General features: G+C 48.2%; 8 protein-coding genes across 8 annotated transcripts; 5 read left to right on the top strand and 3 right to left on the bottom strand.

Annotated features, from left to right (window-relative positions):
* Positions 1-769: 769 nt before the first annotated feature.
* LCP9604111_3810 (uncharacterized protein) lies at positions 770-4,563 on the top strand (the record flags this gene model as incomplete). Its single annotated transcript, XM_039071440.1, has 10 exons — positions 770-1,119; positions 1,193-1,442; positions 1,516-1,541; positions 2,519-2,635; positions 2,694-2,792; positions 2,853-2,937; positions 2,994-3,163; positions 3,215-3,643; positions 3,706-3,932; positions 3,989-4,563. 10 exons carry the CDS (start codon positions 770-772, stop codon positions 4,561-4,563), a joined length of 2,328 nt encoding a protein of 775 aa, XP_038930473.1.
* Positions 4,564-5,020: 457 nt separating this feature from the next.
* LCP9604111_3809 (cytochrome P450) lies at positions 5,021-6,649 on the bottom strand (the record flags this gene model as incomplete). Its single annotated transcript, XM_039071438.1, has 2 exons — positions 5,021-6,281; positions 6,339-6,649. 2 exons carry the CDS (start codon positions 6,647-6,649, stop codon positions 5,021-5,023), a joined length of 1,572 nt encoding a protein of 523 aa, XP_038930472.1.
* A 475-nt stretch (positions 6,650-7,124) lies between these two features.
* LCP9604111_3808 (uncharacterized protein) lies at positions 7,125-7,817 on the top strand (the record flags this gene model as incomplete). Its single annotated transcript, XM_039071437.1, has 4 exons — positions 7,125-7,133; positions 7,204-7,605; positions 7,663-7,705; positions 7,777-7,817. The coding sequence occupies 4 exons, from the start codon at positions 7,125-7,127 to the stop codon at positions 7,815-7,817; spliced, it is 495 nt and encodes a 164-aa protein (XP_038930471.1).
* Positions 7,818-8,343: 526 nt separating this feature from the next.
* Positions 8,344-9,321, top strand: LCP9604111_3807 (uncharacterized protein; the record flags this gene model as incomplete). The annotated part of the gene is made up of 1 exon (XM_039071436.1): positions 8,344-9,321. One exon carries the CDS (start codon positions 8,344-8,346, stop codon positions 9,319-9,321), a length of 978 nt encoding a protein of 325 aa, XP_038930470.1.
* A 580-nt stretch (positions 9,322-9,901) lies between these two features.
* On the top strand, positions 9,902-11,170 carry LCP9604111_3806 (uncharacterized protein; the record flags this gene model as incomplete). Its single annotated transcript, XM_039071435.1, has 1 exon — positions 9,902-11,170. One exon carries the CDS (start codon positions 9,902-9,904, stop codon positions 11,168-11,170), a length of 1,269 nt encoding a protein of 422 aa, XP_038930469.1.
* A 1,206-nt stretch (positions 11,171-12,376) lies between these two features.
* Positions 12,377-13,767, top strand: LCP9604111_3805 (uncharacterized protein; the record flags this gene model as incomplete). Its single annotated transcript, XM_039071434.1, has 2 exons — positions 12,377-13,663; positions 13,717-13,767. The coding sequence occupies 2 exons, from the start codon at positions 12,377-12,379 to the stop codon at positions 13,765-13,767; spliced, it is 1,338 nt and encodes a 445-aa protein (XP_038930468.1).
* A 265-nt stretch (positions 13,768-14,032) lies between these two features.
* LCP9604111_3804 (uncharacterized protein) lies at positions 14,033-15,815 on the bottom strand (the record flags this gene model as incomplete). The annotated part of the gene is made up of 2 exons (XM_039071433.1): positions 14,033-14,676; positions 14,759-15,815. The coding sequence occupies 2 exons, from the start codon at positions 15,813-15,815 to the stop codon at positions 14,033-14,035; spliced, it is 1,701 nt and encodes a 566-aa protein (XP_038930467.1).
* A 602-nt stretch (positions 15,816-16,417) lies between these two features.
* LCP9604111_3803 (glycoside hydrolase family 128 protein) lies at positions 16,418-17,209 on the bottom strand (the record flags this gene model as incomplete). The annotated part of the gene is made up of 1 exon (XM_039071432.1): positions 16,418-17,209. The coding sequence occupies one exon, from the start codon at positions 17,207-17,209 to the stop codon at positions 16,418-16,420; it is 792 nt and encodes a 263-aa protein (XP_038930466.1).
* Between the last annotated feature and the right edge of the window lie 326 nt (positions 17,210-17,535).

The raw sequence follows: 17,535 nt of genomic DNA, 5'->3' as shown, positions 1-17,535 counted from the left end.
GAAGAGAATTCAAACAGATAGGCAATATTTTCAAGAATGAGTGTTGTCACTGCGTAGGAATGATTTACAAAATGGGGATAACAATGCTCTTTTTATGCTGGGGTGGGGGGGGTTCTCCTTCAATTGAGAATCACATGCTTTAGTAAGGCTAATTATTGGTGATGATTTGATTTCTAATTATTAGGTATGGTAGATTTTTCTTTCCTTTGTCTTTTTGTGGCGAAGCATGCATGTAGGGCGAGTAATGGTTGGATGAGGAGCAATTAGTTGTGATAGTGGCTGTTTTGGTCATCCGAGCGATGCATGGTATCTTTAGTATACGAAGTCGACAGTTGGCCATTGGTTAAGAGAGAGTCTTTGTTCCCAATGAGGCAGGAGCTGTAGACACTAAGATTAGAATAGAAGGCTGCTGCTGCTTATGCCGTGTCGTTCGGTGGTCTGTTCGGTGATCTCCTTGGGTATCTCCTTTTTAGGTACACGGAAAAGGCGGGAAAGGGTTTAAATTATAGAAACGACCTTTCTGTGTAGTTATAAAATTTAGATTAGAATGAACTTGACCCTTTCCATGTCCGAGACAAAGAAAGTGAAGTTGGTACGTTGGTACGTTGGCCCTGGTCTTGGCGCTTTGGTCGCTCGGCAACTCGCCTCATCACATTTCCCCCCATCAGTGAACTCTCCGCCTTCTCTTCTCTCACCTCCCACTACAACATATTGATTGTAGTTACTCCTATCCAAGCTATTCATCATCTTCAAATCCCTCATACGAAACATGACTTCCGTGGAAACACGTGATCATCAGCTCGACCGCTGGCTTCTGATGAAAATCGAGCATGCAATCGAGAACCTTGAGGAGCATAAGCTCAACAACACAGAACTTAAGAAATGGAACATTCGCTTCTCCAGCATGACTCTTGATCAGAACTCAGACCTCAAGCCCCGCTTCTTCGCACCGAAACCTAACCTCCCGCTACCAAACGATGAGATACTCGATGAGGCCGCTGAACCTGATAGTGGTGATGATGACTATTATGCGGCTGCATACGGCATGAATACTTTCTTAGATTCTTATGCCTTCAGCCAAGTAGGCCTCTGGAATGACGGGCCGTGGCGTTCGATGGAGTAAGTCTACCGCTATTTGGAAATTAGAGTTATGTCGCTCTGTCTATTTATGATATCTAACGCTAGTCAATAGCTGTGGTCGATACAGTACTTATAAGAGCCTTTGGTTCTATGGTACTCCATCACTTGGCCCGTCTCCCGCATTTGGCGCTTTAACAATGATAGATAGTCCTGGGAAAGAATATCCACATTTTAAAGCAGTCATATATACCGACATGGAGGCGGATGACAAAACTTGTTTCCGTTCAGAGGTCTTGATCAGCCTTCGCCTAATGTTGGCCCAATTGAGAAAGGTGCGCCTGATGCACCATAAGATCGCACCGGTAATTATCGATTCTTCCCTTTCTCCTATTCCTTTATTCTATCTTTCGGCGTTACTAACTAATTATTCTATAGGTTTTGCTTATCTCGTTGACGGGGAAGTATGTACGGGTATTAGAGTCCTATTTTGATGGCGAATTGCTTCAAATTCGCTCTACCTGTCTGTACAAATTCTCCGACCGTGACTCGATATCGACATTGTACATGATGCTCGCCGGGTATATGCTCGGCCCTCCCATCGGAGATACCTCTTCTTTCCCTTGAGTTAGTTTGGATCGGGCAAGGTGTCACGGCTTGAGTTTGGTTGTATGTTATCGGATATTGAAATTGGTGAAGTTTGTCTTGGCGCTACTGCCGCATTTCACGCAGTGATGTGCTTGGTACTTTTCATAAAACAGGTTGATAAGTTGAAACTCTATGGCAGATCTCATTTTTAAGATGTTGCACCGAGTAAACCCTTACATTACCCACGATCCTCTAATATGTTTGAATTGGATCTCATGGTCAGCGCATATAAAGTTCGGCTTCCCACATACTTCTGTCTTTCCGCTTGGCGTATCATGACGGCAGGATGAGTGGAGTAGTGGAGTAGTGGAGGTTATCAGTGTGATAGTAATCCAAAAGTGGGGGTTCGATGATTTATGATATTCGAGAGCTCAAGGATGATATATTCTGTACTGTCAATGGCTGAAATTTATTAATTTTCAAGTTTCCAATAGACTATCAATTGCATCAGAGTCTCGATATACAAAAATGAAGGATGGGTATTTGCTATAGCGATTGAAGCCAGCTATGTATATATCCACATAACAGCGTACATAATAGAGCGTGCCGTTCAATAGGCATCATCGATATGCACATGGGATAATTCGTAGTTATATAATTGACTACTTTGTAAAATTCCGACAAAGATGCATGTGCCCGCATCTACAGGGAAACCTAAGACCAACGTCTTCTCCAAGAGTGGGATACACACTATCTTCATTCTTCTTTGCTCCATCTCGCCTACTGAAACTCCATTTTATCAATCGATCATGCCTTTGCCCGAGTCCTGTATTGGGAAACGAAGGCGAAATAGAAACGCCTCAGGCAAACCAAAACCAAGCAAAGCGCGATCCTGCGAGGCTTGTCGGCGCTTGAAAACGCGATGCGAAACCGGCAACTCGGACCGATGTCATCGTTGTGATGTTCTCAGGTAGGAAACCAGGTTTGATAATGTGAGTTACCAAGCTCTTATATCTAACTATCTTCAGGGTTAGGTGCTCTTTCCAGGCCATTTCCCGCAGTCACCCGGAACTGATGCTGGAGGCGGAGGTGGATTCTGCGACAAGCGGCGACGACTACCATTCGCGGTATGCCCTCCCCCCGTGCTGGGCTTTTTTAGACTTGGTCGATGTACTGATGAACAATAGGCTTTGTGCGGTGGAAAACACCTTGAGTCAACTTCAAGCATCACTATCTGTCCACAGTGATGCTGACTGCCGGACTAGACCAGGGGTAAGTTCCAGTTACCTAAAGTATATACTGGCAATACACTTAATTGAATACTCTAGGCTCCATCAACTATTGAACGAACTGCACGCGATGCACCCATGAATCTTATCCAAGAGATCCGACAGAATATCACATTACATGAACAACCATCGACCAGCGATGATAGCACTGAAGATATTATCATCAACGGTATAGTTTCCGAGGAACTTGCTATCGTGCTTCTGAAAGGGTGAGCATGCGGGACGTTCTCGTAGAACATATCCCAATGTTAACTTTCCAGATTCTCGAAATTATCCAACCGCTGGTTATTCATGAGTACAGACCCCGTCCAGCTACGCACCAAATCGCCGCTCCTGTTTGGTACCTGTATTTTGGCAGGTCTCCATATCACCCCCTCCTTGTATGGGTCATCAACACATCAAGCTTTGTATCGCCATATTCACGGACTGCTGGGCCAGGCACATCTTTCTTCCACTGCCTCGCTCGACACAATACAATCTATGTTGATTTTCTCCATGTGGGACCTGCGCCCAACTTTGGGCCCTGATCACGGTACCTCGTGGCTTCTCAGTGGCACGGCGGCTATGCGGGTGATCATGACTACTTCGTTTGGGCAGCTTCTAAAGACAAGCGACGCCGATAGAAGCGAACGAGCCAGAGCACAAGAAATAATGCGCACGTGGAACTTGATTTGCCTCTGTCAGTTACAGTGCGTTACAATGACCAAGTCTCGATCCTTCCAATGTCTATATCATCTAACACTAATCTTAGATTTTCCGTGGGCTCTGGTCGTCCACCGATTATATCCAGCCAGTACTTTGACGAATGTACCAACGTTCTCGATTTTCCGTCATACAATGCACGCGACGAGCTTGTATTGGCTGGAGTCAGGTTATACCGACTCCTTTGGGAAATCCTAAGCTCAAACGTGATACAAAGGGGAAGTGCTGTTTGGCCTGAAATCGACAACTTGCGAATGACCCAGGAGAATATTTACAGTGAGCAAGAAATATACAATCGCCGCATTGAATAAGCACTAATTCCTATTTTATAGAGCTTGATTCCTCGCAACCATTACGGTTTGCATACGCCTGCACGTACCTGATTCTGGCACGTCGCACACTCCAACATACGAGCGAAACTCAACCTGAAGGAATGACCAACTCCAGGATAACACAAGAGGAACCAACGCTCCCGTTAATTCGGTTCGCGATTAGCCAGTCGCTTCAACTCTTGAATTTATTTGTCTCCATGTCGGATTTGACCACTTATATCCATCCTGCTTACGAGAATGTGCTTTGTTCCTTTGCAATGGTGACACTAGCTGAGTTTTTGGTCCATTTAGAGGACGTGGGAAGTATAATTGTTCTCATGGAACAGGCCGTCTCTCATATTCAATGTGGAGGCAAAGCCGAGCCGGTGAGCCGGTGGTCTCTGAACATCATGAAGCAACATGTCGCAGATAGGATTGAGCAAGAAGATTGTGTGACTTCGACGGGAGAGAATGGCACAGGGATTTATATGCCGCAGTCAGTTCAAAATGCTACTGAGCCCTGGGTTTGCAACGAATGGGGCATCGAGCAGGAGTTCCCATCACTTGAAGACATGTTCTTCGGTAATGTGATTTGAATTGTGGAATAAATAGGGGATTGTTAATTTATCCCCCCCCCCGGGCCTGAGTTTTCAGTGCACATCCCTGTTTTACCTCGACGCCTACTTTCATCTACTGCGCTCTATACCGCCTTCGAATTTTATACACCGCTTTCGTGACAATAGACCTACAATTTGTACGGCGTATGTAAATTAACAAAGTTAAGTCACTTCAACTGCACCAACTGCTTCATCCATCAAGGAGCTGAGTCCTATAGTAATCGGGTAGAATATACGATTTTTTCCGATCAAAATGCACGTTTCTTTACTATGTAAACCAGAAGTTGGCAGAATATATGGTCTTACCTAATATGGAAGGCGGTACTGAAAACTCAGGCGGTCAAATTAGCAATCCCAATAAATATTGGCTCCCTCCCATTGTGAACATCATCCATTTACTCATATCAGTTCCATATATACATTCAAAATGCGGAAATCAACTGCGCTCTCTCAATCTGAGACCTGCCTGGCACTCCTTGGGCTTTTTCGAGAATCCTTCGTGTGATTCCATGATTGGCTGGTACAACGCGAACTCATATCGATGAAACAAAGTTCCAATAATTAGCTGCAGCTCCATGATGGCGACGTTCTGTCCGACACATGCCCGGGGGCCATATGAGAATGGGTTGAATGCAGTTTTCTGTCGGGCAGTCAGGTTCAACCAGCGGTCAGGCTTGAATTCCTCGACATCGTCTCCCCAAATATCCTTCATATGATGGATAGTATAGGAGGGCACCGAAAGTACTGTTCCAGGAGGGAAGTGGAACCCATCAAAATCCACACCCGGGCTATGATCGGCGACCAAACGTGGCAGGCCAATAGCCGAGGTAGAATGAAGTCGCATCGCTTCATCAATGCATCTTCGCAGGAACGGGAGATCCTTGATCTGAGAATAAGATGCGATCTTTGCTTCGGGGTCTATTGCGTGGTCCAGCTCTTCTTGTAATCGGGGAACTATCGTGCCCGGTGCACTGCGTTCTCCATGCAGGATCCAGTAAAAGATCCCGCACGCCGTGTTGGATATTGTGTCAGAGCCAGCGATAAGCTGCGTCAGAGCCTCTGCTATCAGCTCATCCCGCTCCATTGGCATTCCATTCGCATCTTTTGCTTGTAGCAAGCGCGACAGAATATCGTTGCGCGAGTCGACCATTCCCTTCTCCGCGGCATCCAGTCGTGATGCGACAGCGGCGACAGCAATCCCCGTCAGGTTCTCCACGGCCGCTACGCCCTTGGTGAAAAATGGGTCTGGGAGGTACCGAGCCCATGGGCGCAGTGCTGGAAGAAGGCCCAATGTCGAAGATATCTCGCCTCGTCTATTCAACACGTCGACTGCCGGGGTGTATGAAATGGGTCCTCCGGTCACGAGCTGCGTCTCGGTCTCATCTTTGCCCTTGTTTACCATTCCAAATGGTGAACCGAATGCCAGATCTCCGATTATGTCGAAAGCAAGGTAGCTGAACCAGGGCATTGCGTTGTATCGAGCAAATTCCTTCCCGTTGCGTTGTGGCTGGGAAGCCGCGATCCGGTCCAGCTGGGTTGTCCAGCGCTGTAGGTTTTCCGCCATGAATGGCTCAAACTCAGCGACTGACCTGGGAGAGAAAGCATGGGATATAATCTTCCGCTTGCGTGTGTGTTCGGCGCGGTCGCGAACATTGAACATGCCCGGGGTTCGCGCCACGAATGCTTCATAATAGTGACTAAACGTATTTCGTTAACACTAGTAATTTTCAATATAGGGAAGAAATGTGAGTTACTCCTTGAGGAAGCCATTTCCGTGCCCGTAAACAATATTCAATGCCCGTTCGTCGGCGATAGACACATGGTTGAAACCAATACGGACGACATTGCCGTGTTTTCGATGCGCCGCGTCGACTGCTGCATATTTCCGGCCATGTTTGGCACTTAATCCGACCCATATGTTGCTAAATTTAGCAACAAAAGGACCAGGGACTTGACTTAAGTGTCCATATGAAACTAAATAGGGGTATATGTAGTAGACCGCGAACCACACGGGGATAGCCACAGCCATAGCCCATGGCGAGAGCAAAAGGGATAGAAGAGCCATTTGATAAACAGAGTTGAATGAATTGATAGACTAGAGATTATTCCATCCTCTTCCTCTATTTTAAATGGAATCAGTTGCACTCAACATTTCACATGTTCACTATCTGTCCGACGGAGTACAACCAACACCGTCGGAGACGAGAGAACCGATAGGCAGAATCGATGTACAAGGACCAAATAACCTGCAGATAGATGATTGACCCCGCAAGATTGTAAAAGTTAAGATAGAGAATTGAAATGCAGTTTATTGGTTAATTCTTCGTGGACAGCCCTGAGGTTGTTCCTCGATTGTCCGCGGGGATAAGCGGCCGTAACGCGGCATTTTCATTTACCGAAATCTCCGCTCTCACGGACTTTTCTCTGTCAAACACTTGCAAGCATATTGAAATTCCCCATGGAGTCTCAGTCCCGTCGGCGCCGAAGGCCAGCTCTGTCTTGCATTGAGTGTCGCCGTCGCAAAATCCGCTGTGACCGAAATGACCCCTGTACGCGTTGTGTCTCCACGCACAATGTACCTACAAGCTTTATGGCGATCAACACAAGTCCCCCTTGCAGTCTCTAGAAGGCACCTCAAGACAATCAATACTGGGTACTTCCGCACCTTCACCATCACATATTCAACCCTTCAGAGATGATCCCCCGCCATCTAAGAGCCAGCCATTAGGGCCCCGCACCACTGGGGTAGGGACACCAACAGGAACACCACATTATGGTTCGGCTTTTCCTGGTCAGATTGATGAACACCCAAGGCAAGCACAAACTACAGACTCAGCCATTGCAGATCTTTTGCAACGGGTCCAGGGCCTGGAACAGTCTTCGGCACAAAAGCCTGTGCATGGCTTGTCCGAGACGGGTCGGGAAATATTTGACCGCTCGTCCCAGCCAGAAGATCTTCAGTGGATTTTCACAAAAACTAGAGTTATGAGATGGAGTTTGTGGATGAGCACAGCTAAAGAGGTACGGTATGCTTAGACATAGTTAGGTGTTGAAACATTCCGCTAATTATGTCGCAAGTTTGAGCCTTTTTTGGCATTTTATAGTGAGGCTACTGGAAAAGGTAAGGGAGAAACATTCAAAGGTGCTGAAACCAAAGCCCTTGCTGTTCAAGTCGGTGATCTTCTTCAAAAGTGCAAACACACAGCGAGAAGAAGCAAGACCTGGAGGCCTAGCAGATCACTGTCGAATCCCCAGCTTGGCCTTGAACTCCCGTCTCGCGAGATCTCAGATAATATGGTGACTTTGTATCTGCAATCTTTTGAGTCAACACATCGCATACTTCATATACCTTCCTTTCGGGTTGATTACCAGAGATATTGGAATGATCCGCAGAATGCCTCGAATGAGCTACGCCTTAAAGTTCTTCTCGTGATTGGCATAGGCTCAAGCCTGCACAAGGAGGAAGATACAGATATCGGATTCCGAAAAATGGTTCATAGATGGGTATATGCTGCGCAAGCATGGCTTTCTGGGCCACTAGAAAAAGACCGACTGAGTGTTTCCGCGCTTCAAATTGACTGTCTCACAATTCTAGCTCGACAAATTTTCTCGATCGGCGCTGATCTTGTGTGGACCTCCATGGGCTCTCTCGTCCACAAAGCCATGCAAATAAACCTACACCGAGATCCAAAGCATATCTCGGGGATATCTGTGCTGTAGGCCGAAATCCGTAGGAGGCTGTGGACGACAATTGTTGAAATGACGGCGCAGTCATCTTTGGATTCGTCTATGCCAGCCACTATCCCCGAATCTGACACCGAGGCCCCCTCGAACATCAACGACGATGAGATTGACGAAGCTACCACGATACTTCAGCCTCACCCAAAGGGCACTTACACCGCTACCTCATTCCAAACCTTACTGCTTGACTCATTACCAGTCCGCCTCCGTATCCTCCATCTCCTGACCAGCTTGAACACACAAATATCTTATTTAGATGTCCTTGCCTTAAGTTCAGAACTCAGCAAGGCGTCTCGCGCATACCACAGTTTCATGAAGGAGAACCAAAACTCCAGCATCGAGCCATTTCACCGAAACCTACTTGACTATCTCGTGCGTCGATTCATGATACCTCTGCATTGTTACTTTACAAACAAGGCCCGCACAAACCCATTGTTTACCTTTTCATTAAAAGTCAGCCTAGAAACAGCCATGGCTATCATGTCACCCGAACCAGATGAAGGCTTCTCCAAACTAATGGTCAATGGCGGGGGTTTATTCAGAGAGGGCATGCGGTGCGCGATGTCCGTCATTTCTATCGAGCTCCTGGCGCAACTTGAAGCCCAACACATCGACGGAACGTTGCACCGCAACTCCGGTTATATTATGCTTCTCAAGCAGTCTATCGCTGACCAGGTTCCTCTTTCTTTTGAACGGATCCGTCACGGTGAGACAAATATCAAGGCTTATATGTTCCTCGGCATGATCTTGGCTAAAGTCGAGGCGATGCGAACGGGTGCCGATTGCGAATTGTCCATCGCCCAGAGTGCGAAAAACTGTCTTGAATTCTGTCATGAGCTTTTGCTGACTCAGGTTGACTCTTCGTCCTTGGGGATTCCTGATAATGCTGGATTTGCGTCCGGGTCGAGTCTTGATGGCGGGCCCGAAGGGCTTGATTCTGCATATGACATCGACTTGGACTGGGACTTTCTCTTGCCAGATGCTGGGTTTTCTTGATACCTTCGCATGAGTGTATTATTCTTGTATGACCTATGTATATTGGTCTAGGGGGTCTTGTACTATATATTTTTGCTCGTTCTGGCTTACAATCTTAAATCGGCAGCATCAGGAAAGAGATCCAGTATGATGACTCAGCGGTCGTGTGTGGATAACTATAAAAGCACCCCTGAGAGGCAGCGACGCAGACCTTCTTCCATTCTTAGTAGTCACCCCATGGTGTTCTCCTCTCCAGCACCCTATTACTCCCAGTGACGACTTTGCCTCCCACCTGTATCGCAGGCGGGGCTGTCAGTGCCCCTGATGTCCCCGTTGCAGGTCCCCCCTTTACTACGTACATACGTAGCTAGTCACAATTACACTAATAGCCCCGTGGTGCACGGATACAAGTTGATTTCCTTGAGCTATGAAGTTTTCCGTATACCATCGGCTGAAGCAGCGGTCTGAACACGGAGCGGAGATAATCGGTCTCAAGTATTATCCTAGTATTTAAACTCCTCAAAGCCACCATAATCCTCGTTTCTAACACCAGCTTGCCTTCCACTTTATTATACTTCAACCACTCACACATCGAAACATCATGGCACCAAAGAAAATCCTCATCAGCGGCGCAGGCATCACCGGCAATTCCCTCGCCTTTTGGCTCTCAAAGCTAGGTCACAACGTCACAATCGTCGAGCGTTTTCCTTCCCTTCGAGCTTCGGGGCTCCAGATTGATCTTCGCAGCCACGGAATTGAAGTCATGAAGCGCATGGGTCTCGAAGATGCCTTCAAGGCACATTCAATTCCAGAGCGGGGCATGGAAGTGGTCAACAAAGCGGGCAAACGGCAGGCTTTCTTTCCAGCAAACGATTCTATAAATCCCAGTCTAGGCTTTAGTACCAAGTACGAAATCATGAGAGGCGATCTGTGTCGAATCATCTATGATCTGAGCAAAAGCCGGGCCAAGTATATCTTCGGCACGTCAATTGAGAGCTACGAGGATAACGACAAGGAAAAGACCATCAACGTGCGATTTGCAAATGCCACCGAGGACACATTCGACCTCGTGATTGGCGCCGATGGCCAAGGGTCACGCACACGAAAGATGATGCTCGGAAGGGAAGCCCCCGATGCATTCCGTCCCCTCAACGGTCGCTACATCGGATATTTCACCTTTCCTCAACCAATCAAAGAGGGGGAAGGGTATGTCGCTACCATGTACTCGGCACCGGGCGGACGAGGTATCATGCTTCGAAGACACAATGCGCAAGAGATTCAAGCATACCTCGGCGGCCAAACGAATTCAGAGCAGCTCAAGGAACATTTGCGGGGTGATGTTGCGGAGCAAAAGGAGGCGTTGAAGGAGATGATTCAAGGGGCGGGGTGGAGAGCGGACGAGATCTTGGGATATCTTAAAGACTCTAAAAACTTCTACTGTGAGCGTCTTGGTATGGTCAAGATGCCTCATTGGTCTCGCGGTCGTGTCGCGCTCGTCGGGGACGCTGCTTATTGTCCATCAGTCATGACAGGCATGGGTACCACTTCTGGGATTGTTGGGGCCTATGTCTTGGCTGGGGAGATTGGTCGGCACTGTGGTGAACCTGCTGAGAAGGGTAATGGTTCTCTTATGGCTGCGATTCAGGCATATGAACAGACATTCCGCCCTTTTGTCAACCAGGTGCAGGCAGGTGTTGCCGAGGATGAGGGGCTTTGGGATAAGATTTCAGGCACCGCTTTTGGCATTGCACTTGGAAACTATCTTATGGGAGCTTCTTCCCTTTTGAGATTGGATGTTCTCAGCAAGGTCTCTACGGATCCTGTCAAAAACTGGAAACTTCCGACATACAAAGAGTTGCTCCGAGATTAGACAACACCAACTGTGCAATTGTGCAACCTTCGAACTCTTCTCTTATATCTACCTGTATTTTTACTCTCAATGGTATGAGCTATTTGTTATATTTGCATGCAGTACATCAGACCATGGCTTTTCTTTACACATAAGCAAATCCATAGCCTCCAGATTAATTATCAGTGGTTCAAATTCAGCCTGCTAGAGATCTTGCAATAAACCTCTAATTTAATTAACTACTCAAGCTATTGATTGGCACACGGTGAGGAGTCCATGTTTTGTTTTTATTTCCCTTATTTACTATGTCGCTGGTCTCAAGCAGCCAGTAACAATACGTAATTCCTATCTGGGCTAGCTTAGTTTCTGATGGAACCTCGGAACTTAAGCCAGATTACATAATCACGCGGGGTTTGCCCGCCCTACAGGGCTTCATTTGTACAAGCGATGTGATGGGCTCCTCAATTACTTGTGCTCCAGTTATCGGGATTTGGCATAGATTATTGCCAAGACACCATCTTCCTGCACATAACAGATCAAGCACTTGCTCACTCACTATGCCGAGCCAGAAGACAAGCTAGAGACAGGAAGAACACTAAACAAACAGATATCATATTTGAACGAGATACAGACAACCCAATCTCACCTGAAGAAAAAAATCTCACCCCATAAGCGACCTGCAAAGCAAGAGATGTTCTTCACGAGCTAAATTCCCGAATCAATTACGTACAATCTCGGGGTTTGGAGGTCGGAAGTTGCATTAGCAGTCTTGGAAGACAGGGTGCTTATCCTGTATAAGCCTAGCGGATATCATTGTCTCATTGTTCCTGCGGCTTGGCCCGACACGGCCTACCTAGCTGGCTTACTTTTTGCCTGCAGAATATATTAGAACCGTATCTAGCGCCAGGAATCTTGCAATCAGTAGTCTCTCTCCACGTCTTTGTCAATATGATTGCTAACATGGTTTTGACTTGGCTCCACTGCACTCCACATCTCGACAGGCGATGTACCCTTCATAAGGGTAGACTGTCAAGTTGTCGAGGGGGTTGCTCCGCTCTGGAGGTCCGACCGTTCGGTTGATTTTAACTCTTTTGATCTTATCTGATCCGCCTTTCTTCGTTTTGGTTTTTCTTTCTCGTTGATTTTTATATTTCTTAGGCTGCAATACATCTATCTATACCAGTCTGATATATACCTCGCCAGCTCATGGATAAATTACCCAACGCAATGGCCACCGAGGCCCTCCCGAAAGACCAGGACCTGGCCGACCCTGAGCTACAAGGAATCTTAGAAGGGACCGCCCGATTCCGTCGTCTAGGCTGGAAACGACTCACTGTCATTTCGATAGTCGAGGCCATCGCCCTGGGAAGCCTAGGATTACCGTCTGCCTTCGCCGCTCTCGGAATGGTCGCAGGCGTGATCCTAACCATCGGACTCGGCTTCGTTGCCATCTACGCAGGCTACAGCATCGGCGAAGTCAAACTACGGTATCCACAAGTCGGTCATTACGCAGACGTCGGTCACCTTCTGCTGGGGAACGTGGGATCAAAGATCTTCGTAGGCAGCTTCGTTGCTCTTCTCATCTTCGTGATTGGGTCGCACTGCCTGACCGGCGCCATCGCATTCCAGACCATCACGCAAAGCAGCTCGTGCTCGATTATCTTCAGCGTGGCATCTGCTGCAATCCTGATGCTGCTCGCTATTCCGCCGTCGTTTGCCGAGATTGCGATTCTGGGGTATATTGACTTTGCGTCGATTCTCGTGGCTATTGGCGTTACGATGATTGCGACTGGGATCCAGAGCTCGAATGGATCCGGTGGCTTTGCTGCTGCGGATGTTTCTGCGTGGTCTGCTTGGCCGAAGCCGGGTCTTACTTTCTCTGCGGCTATCGTGGCCACTAATAATATTGTTTTTGCGTATTCTTTTGCTGGCTGTCTGCCGTCGTTCATGGAGGATATGCATACCCCTGAGGATTATGTCAAGACGCTGTGGTGGCTAGGCGGTATTCAGATTGTTATCTATACCCTGACTGGGTCTATCATCTATGCTTTTGTCGGGCAGGAGGTGCAATCGCCTGCGTTGCTGTCGGCGGGCCCTGTTGTCTCGAGGGTTGTCTTCGGTATAGCGCTTCCGGTCATCTTCATTTCGGGGTCGATCAATACGACAGTTGTATGTCGATATATCCATGGAAAGGTGTACCGGGACTCGGCTGTTCGCTTCGTCAACACGTCGAAGGGGTGGAGTACATGGCTTGGTCTTGTGTTCTGTGTTACCATCCTGGCCTGGATTATTGCTGAGGCTATCCCCATCTTTTCTGAATTGCTCTCTATTATTTCTGCCCTGTTTGTGTCTGGTCTGTCGTTCTATATCCCACCAATCATGTGGTATATGCTACTGAAAGAGGGTGCATGGTATGAGAAGCACAATTTGAAGCCTGCGATTCTGAATGGTGTGGTATTCCTCGTGGGCATGATTATTTTTGGATGTGGTACCTATTCTAGCGTCACTGAACTGGTAAGCCCTTTTTCTCTTATTATCCGAGCAAGATTACTGACTATGTTTTCTAGATTGATAAATTCCGGTCGGGGTCAGTAAGTAAGCCATTTACCTGCTCTTGAAATGTCGCAATAACGCGGTGATGTCCCTGCCGAGGTACTCAGATCTGGTTCTGTTTATATAAAAGTTCCTTGCAAACATATGACTATCGTTCCATCCAATATACCTACAGTGATATCTTTCTACTTCATCTAAGTCTTGTTTATGCACAGCGTCATGCAATGGTAGTTTAAATATAGCAAAATGCAAAATGCAACATTAGCATAGCATACATAGCATAAAAAACACAATAAAATAAAGTCCTTGGTGTCTACCGCGCTTACTTACTTACCTCGTTCCCTCATTACTCCTTTCAACCCCATCCATCGGATCTCCAACCCAGTGGTTCCCCTCAAAGAACGCCTGTAAAGCACCACCACTATCACCCACCAGTCCTTCTTCATTAAACATCTCAGTATCCAAAACGCCAAGCATAGGATCGCCAACATCCCCCAGGAGTTGTTCCCCAGCGGGAGCAGATACAGGTACAGGTACAGCCGCAGGGACAGGAGCAGGAGCAAGGGCAAGGGTAGGGAGAGGGACAGGGGCACGGGTAGGAGCAGGGGTGTAGTTAGTATCAGAGAACTCAGGGCCCGCCGAATCAATGTCATCGTCCGATTCACGAGCAGAGTCAGTGCCAGTCGCGGACGTCACGGCCGTCTTGCGTGTTCTCGTTATCCTTCTTTTGCGGGTTACTGGGGCATTCGTCGCAGCCTCATTTTCTGCTCCGGTTTCCGCTTCGGTATTTGCTCCTGCGCCTGCGCCTGCGCCTGCTTCCGCCTCCGCCTCCGCCCTCTTCCGTTTCGTCTTGGCGTGTCTTTCGGCCGCGTATCGGGCTACCTGTTCAGAACGGCGGTTATGCGCAATCGCGTTACTACCCATTTTCTCGGTTGGACGAGCCAATGCTGGCTGTTTAGGGGTTAGGGCACCACCTGTAGAAGAATAGAAATATTAGCATGTGATCTTTCTTCCAATCAAAAACCAAACCAAACTAGAAGGCTAACTAAGCCATACCTTTAATAACACCAGTCCGAATAATAATCGTCATATTAGGCCTAGGCAACGGCGAGCGCCTATCACCCCGAAACGGATCCGGAGACGGGTTCCGCAGTCTAGGCCAATACTCGCGAATAGTCCGCACAATCGTAGATGCGAAATTCAACGCGGCCATCCGCACCTCGCCAATCTGTGGGTTAGCAACGTTCGCAGGATCGATTTGGTCTAGGGAGAGATGGCTTAGCCAGATTGTTTCCCTGTCTCGTAGATAGCCTTCCCGCGTGAGGTTCTGTTTGAAGAGCTCGAATTGGATGTTCGCGATGTTGATCCAGTCTCCGTCTGGGCAGGTATCTTGTGGATTTACTTTGTCGGTTAGGAAGTCGCTTACTCGCATTGCGAGTGGCATGTCAGGGTGGTCTGCGCGGATTATCTGCACGTCGCCGTTGGGGACTATGTACGGCCGGCCGTAGTCGAATTTGTTTTGTCGGTCTGGGTTTCTTTGGGCGGACCTTGCTGGCTGTTGCGGTTGCTGCTCTGCTGGTGGCTGTTCTGGTTGGGGTGATGATTGCTGTGCTAGTTGATGTGCTAGTTCTCCTTCTAGTTGCTCTTCTACCTGCTGTTCAGATACCTCGATGGAATGCTGTACGGACTTGGATACTCCCCTCTGCACGGGCTGTGCTGCGGTCTTCTCTCCCCCTGTCTGTTCTGCCAGTGGATTCTGCCGTCTGTCAAATTCCGTCTGCAACTCGTCTTGGATGCAATTCAGGTATTTATACAGCGCTCCGCATAGAAGAGTGTGGTCCGTTACGTGGGCTAGAGTAGCGGCTGGTAATCTCGGCAGTCGCTTGCGCCACTCAATTAGCATTTTATCGCGCGACGCACTTGACCGGAAAACGTTGACGAGGACTCGGCCATTGTTCAGAGCGTCGAGCGCGACGATGTCGTAGACTTCTTGTGCTAGATCGTGGAGGAGCTGTTGGTCGGTGGGGCTGTATAGTATGTCAAGACGCTTGAATACGTATTTGTCGTCGAAGTTGTGTGGCCAACGACTGAGCGGCTGCGGCTGTGGAGGCATTTTGTTAGCTTTGAATGATGTATTCGAATGGTCTGGAATGGAGGGTCATGGAGGATTCTGTTCACTATTTAATACTCGAGAGGCTTTGTGACTGCATTGTGGCCTTGGATCTCGATATTCCAATATGCATTGTATCTGAAAGAGACAAAGGAACAAAGAAGACGTGATAGAGACTAAATTAGATCAAAGAATACTCTATCGAGGTGAGGTTTCAAGGTCAACACTATTATTACGCAAATAATGAGATATCTAGTCTCGATATTTTTAGATTGTTAGATCTAACTATGAGGTATTGTGGCGGCTGGTGTGGCCATTGCCAACCCGCCACGTTCAGGATGGCGAGATTTGATCATTTCCAAACTCGAATGATTCTAGACCCGAGAATACAGACAGTTACGATTACAGAGAGAGGTTTGAAAGAAATGACGTGGATATTTGCATTGATAACTCCTTATAAAATATGAACACAAAATTCATAGGTATGACCTTCCAGGCGACCAATCGCCAGAATCCATAGAAGAAACGAAATAGCAATTGCTCACATACCCTTCCTCCGCGTATTTTCGTGATTCATTTTTGAAATTTTCGTCAAGCAAGAAATCTTACGAGACGTAAGCCTTGCCAGCCAGGTTGAGAGTGCTGCCGCTGAGCAAGTAGTTCTCAGCGCACATGAAGTAAGAGTAACGAGTGACAGCAGACTGCTCATCCAACCAAGGGATCACCTCGTTGAGGAAAGCAGCAGTAGCAGAGGGATCGGCAGAGCCATTGACATCAGCGTTGAGAGCAAACTCGGTGATCCAGAGCTCGGACAGGTTGTTGCTGGAAGCAGCACTGGCGGCCTTGGTGACAAAGGACTTGAAATCGTCGGCAGTGTCACCGTACCAGTGAACGGCCAAACCGGTGATACCACAGCTGGAGCAGCTACCGATGAAAGACTCAAACCAGTCAAGACCCAATCCGGCGGTAGTGGAGGAGGTGACGGCGGGCGAGATCAGCTTCGCCTGGCCAGACCACGGGGTGATGTAGGTCTGGTAGTAGCTAGCAGCATCCGAGGGGCTCATGTTAGCCTGGGAGGTCATGTCGGGCTCGTTGAATCCCAGAATGTAGGTGCTGCCGCTAGACAAAGCGGTCTGGATGGCGGTCACCCAGCCGCCGAACATATTCTGGCCCCAGAGCATGGGGACGTATTCGACGCCTGAGGGGAGCGAACCAGAGAGATCACCGGCCCAGTTGTAGGCCCACGAGATGGTGCCAGCATCGGCCAGAGCCGACACGGTGCTGATGTCGTTGTAGGCGGCACCGCGCTTGCTCGAGGAGCGCTTGGCATGCATGGGGGCGGCCATGGCCGAAGTGGCGACGAGGCCGGCGGTGAAAAGCTTGGTGAAAGAGACCATTTTGAAAGTCAAAGTATATAAGTCACAAAGGAGTGGACTAGATGGTAAAAAGGAGGGAAAAAGAGAGAAACCTGTTCTCGACCTTGAAAGGAAAGTGAGGCTTAGACCGTGCACGGCACAGGACCAGAAGACCAGAAAACAAATGAAGGAAGGGTAGGTGGTGAAGAGAGGAGGGAAAGAAGGAGGGAGGCGGAGGGTTTAAATCCCCCAGGGCCCCAGCAATGTGTCAAACCAGCCTAACCGCTGGAAGATGTTCCAGTTCCACGGTGGAGTATGGGAAATGGCCATTGGATGTTGGCCGGAGGCGTCTTTGGCCAGACCGTGGG

The sequence above is a fragment of the Penicillium roqueforti genome, assembly GCF_015533775.1.
Source record: "Penicillium roqueforti strain LCP96 04111 chromosome Unknown scaffold_06, whole genome shotgun sequence".
In the NCBI taxonomy this organism is placed as follows: Eukaryota; Fungi; Ascomycota; class Eurotiomycetes; order Eurotiales; family Aspergillaceae; genus Penicillium; species Penicillium roqueforti.
The sequence above is the reverse complement of the archived record's forward strand: the minus strand, read 5'-3'. Positions and strand labels throughout refer to the sequence as shown.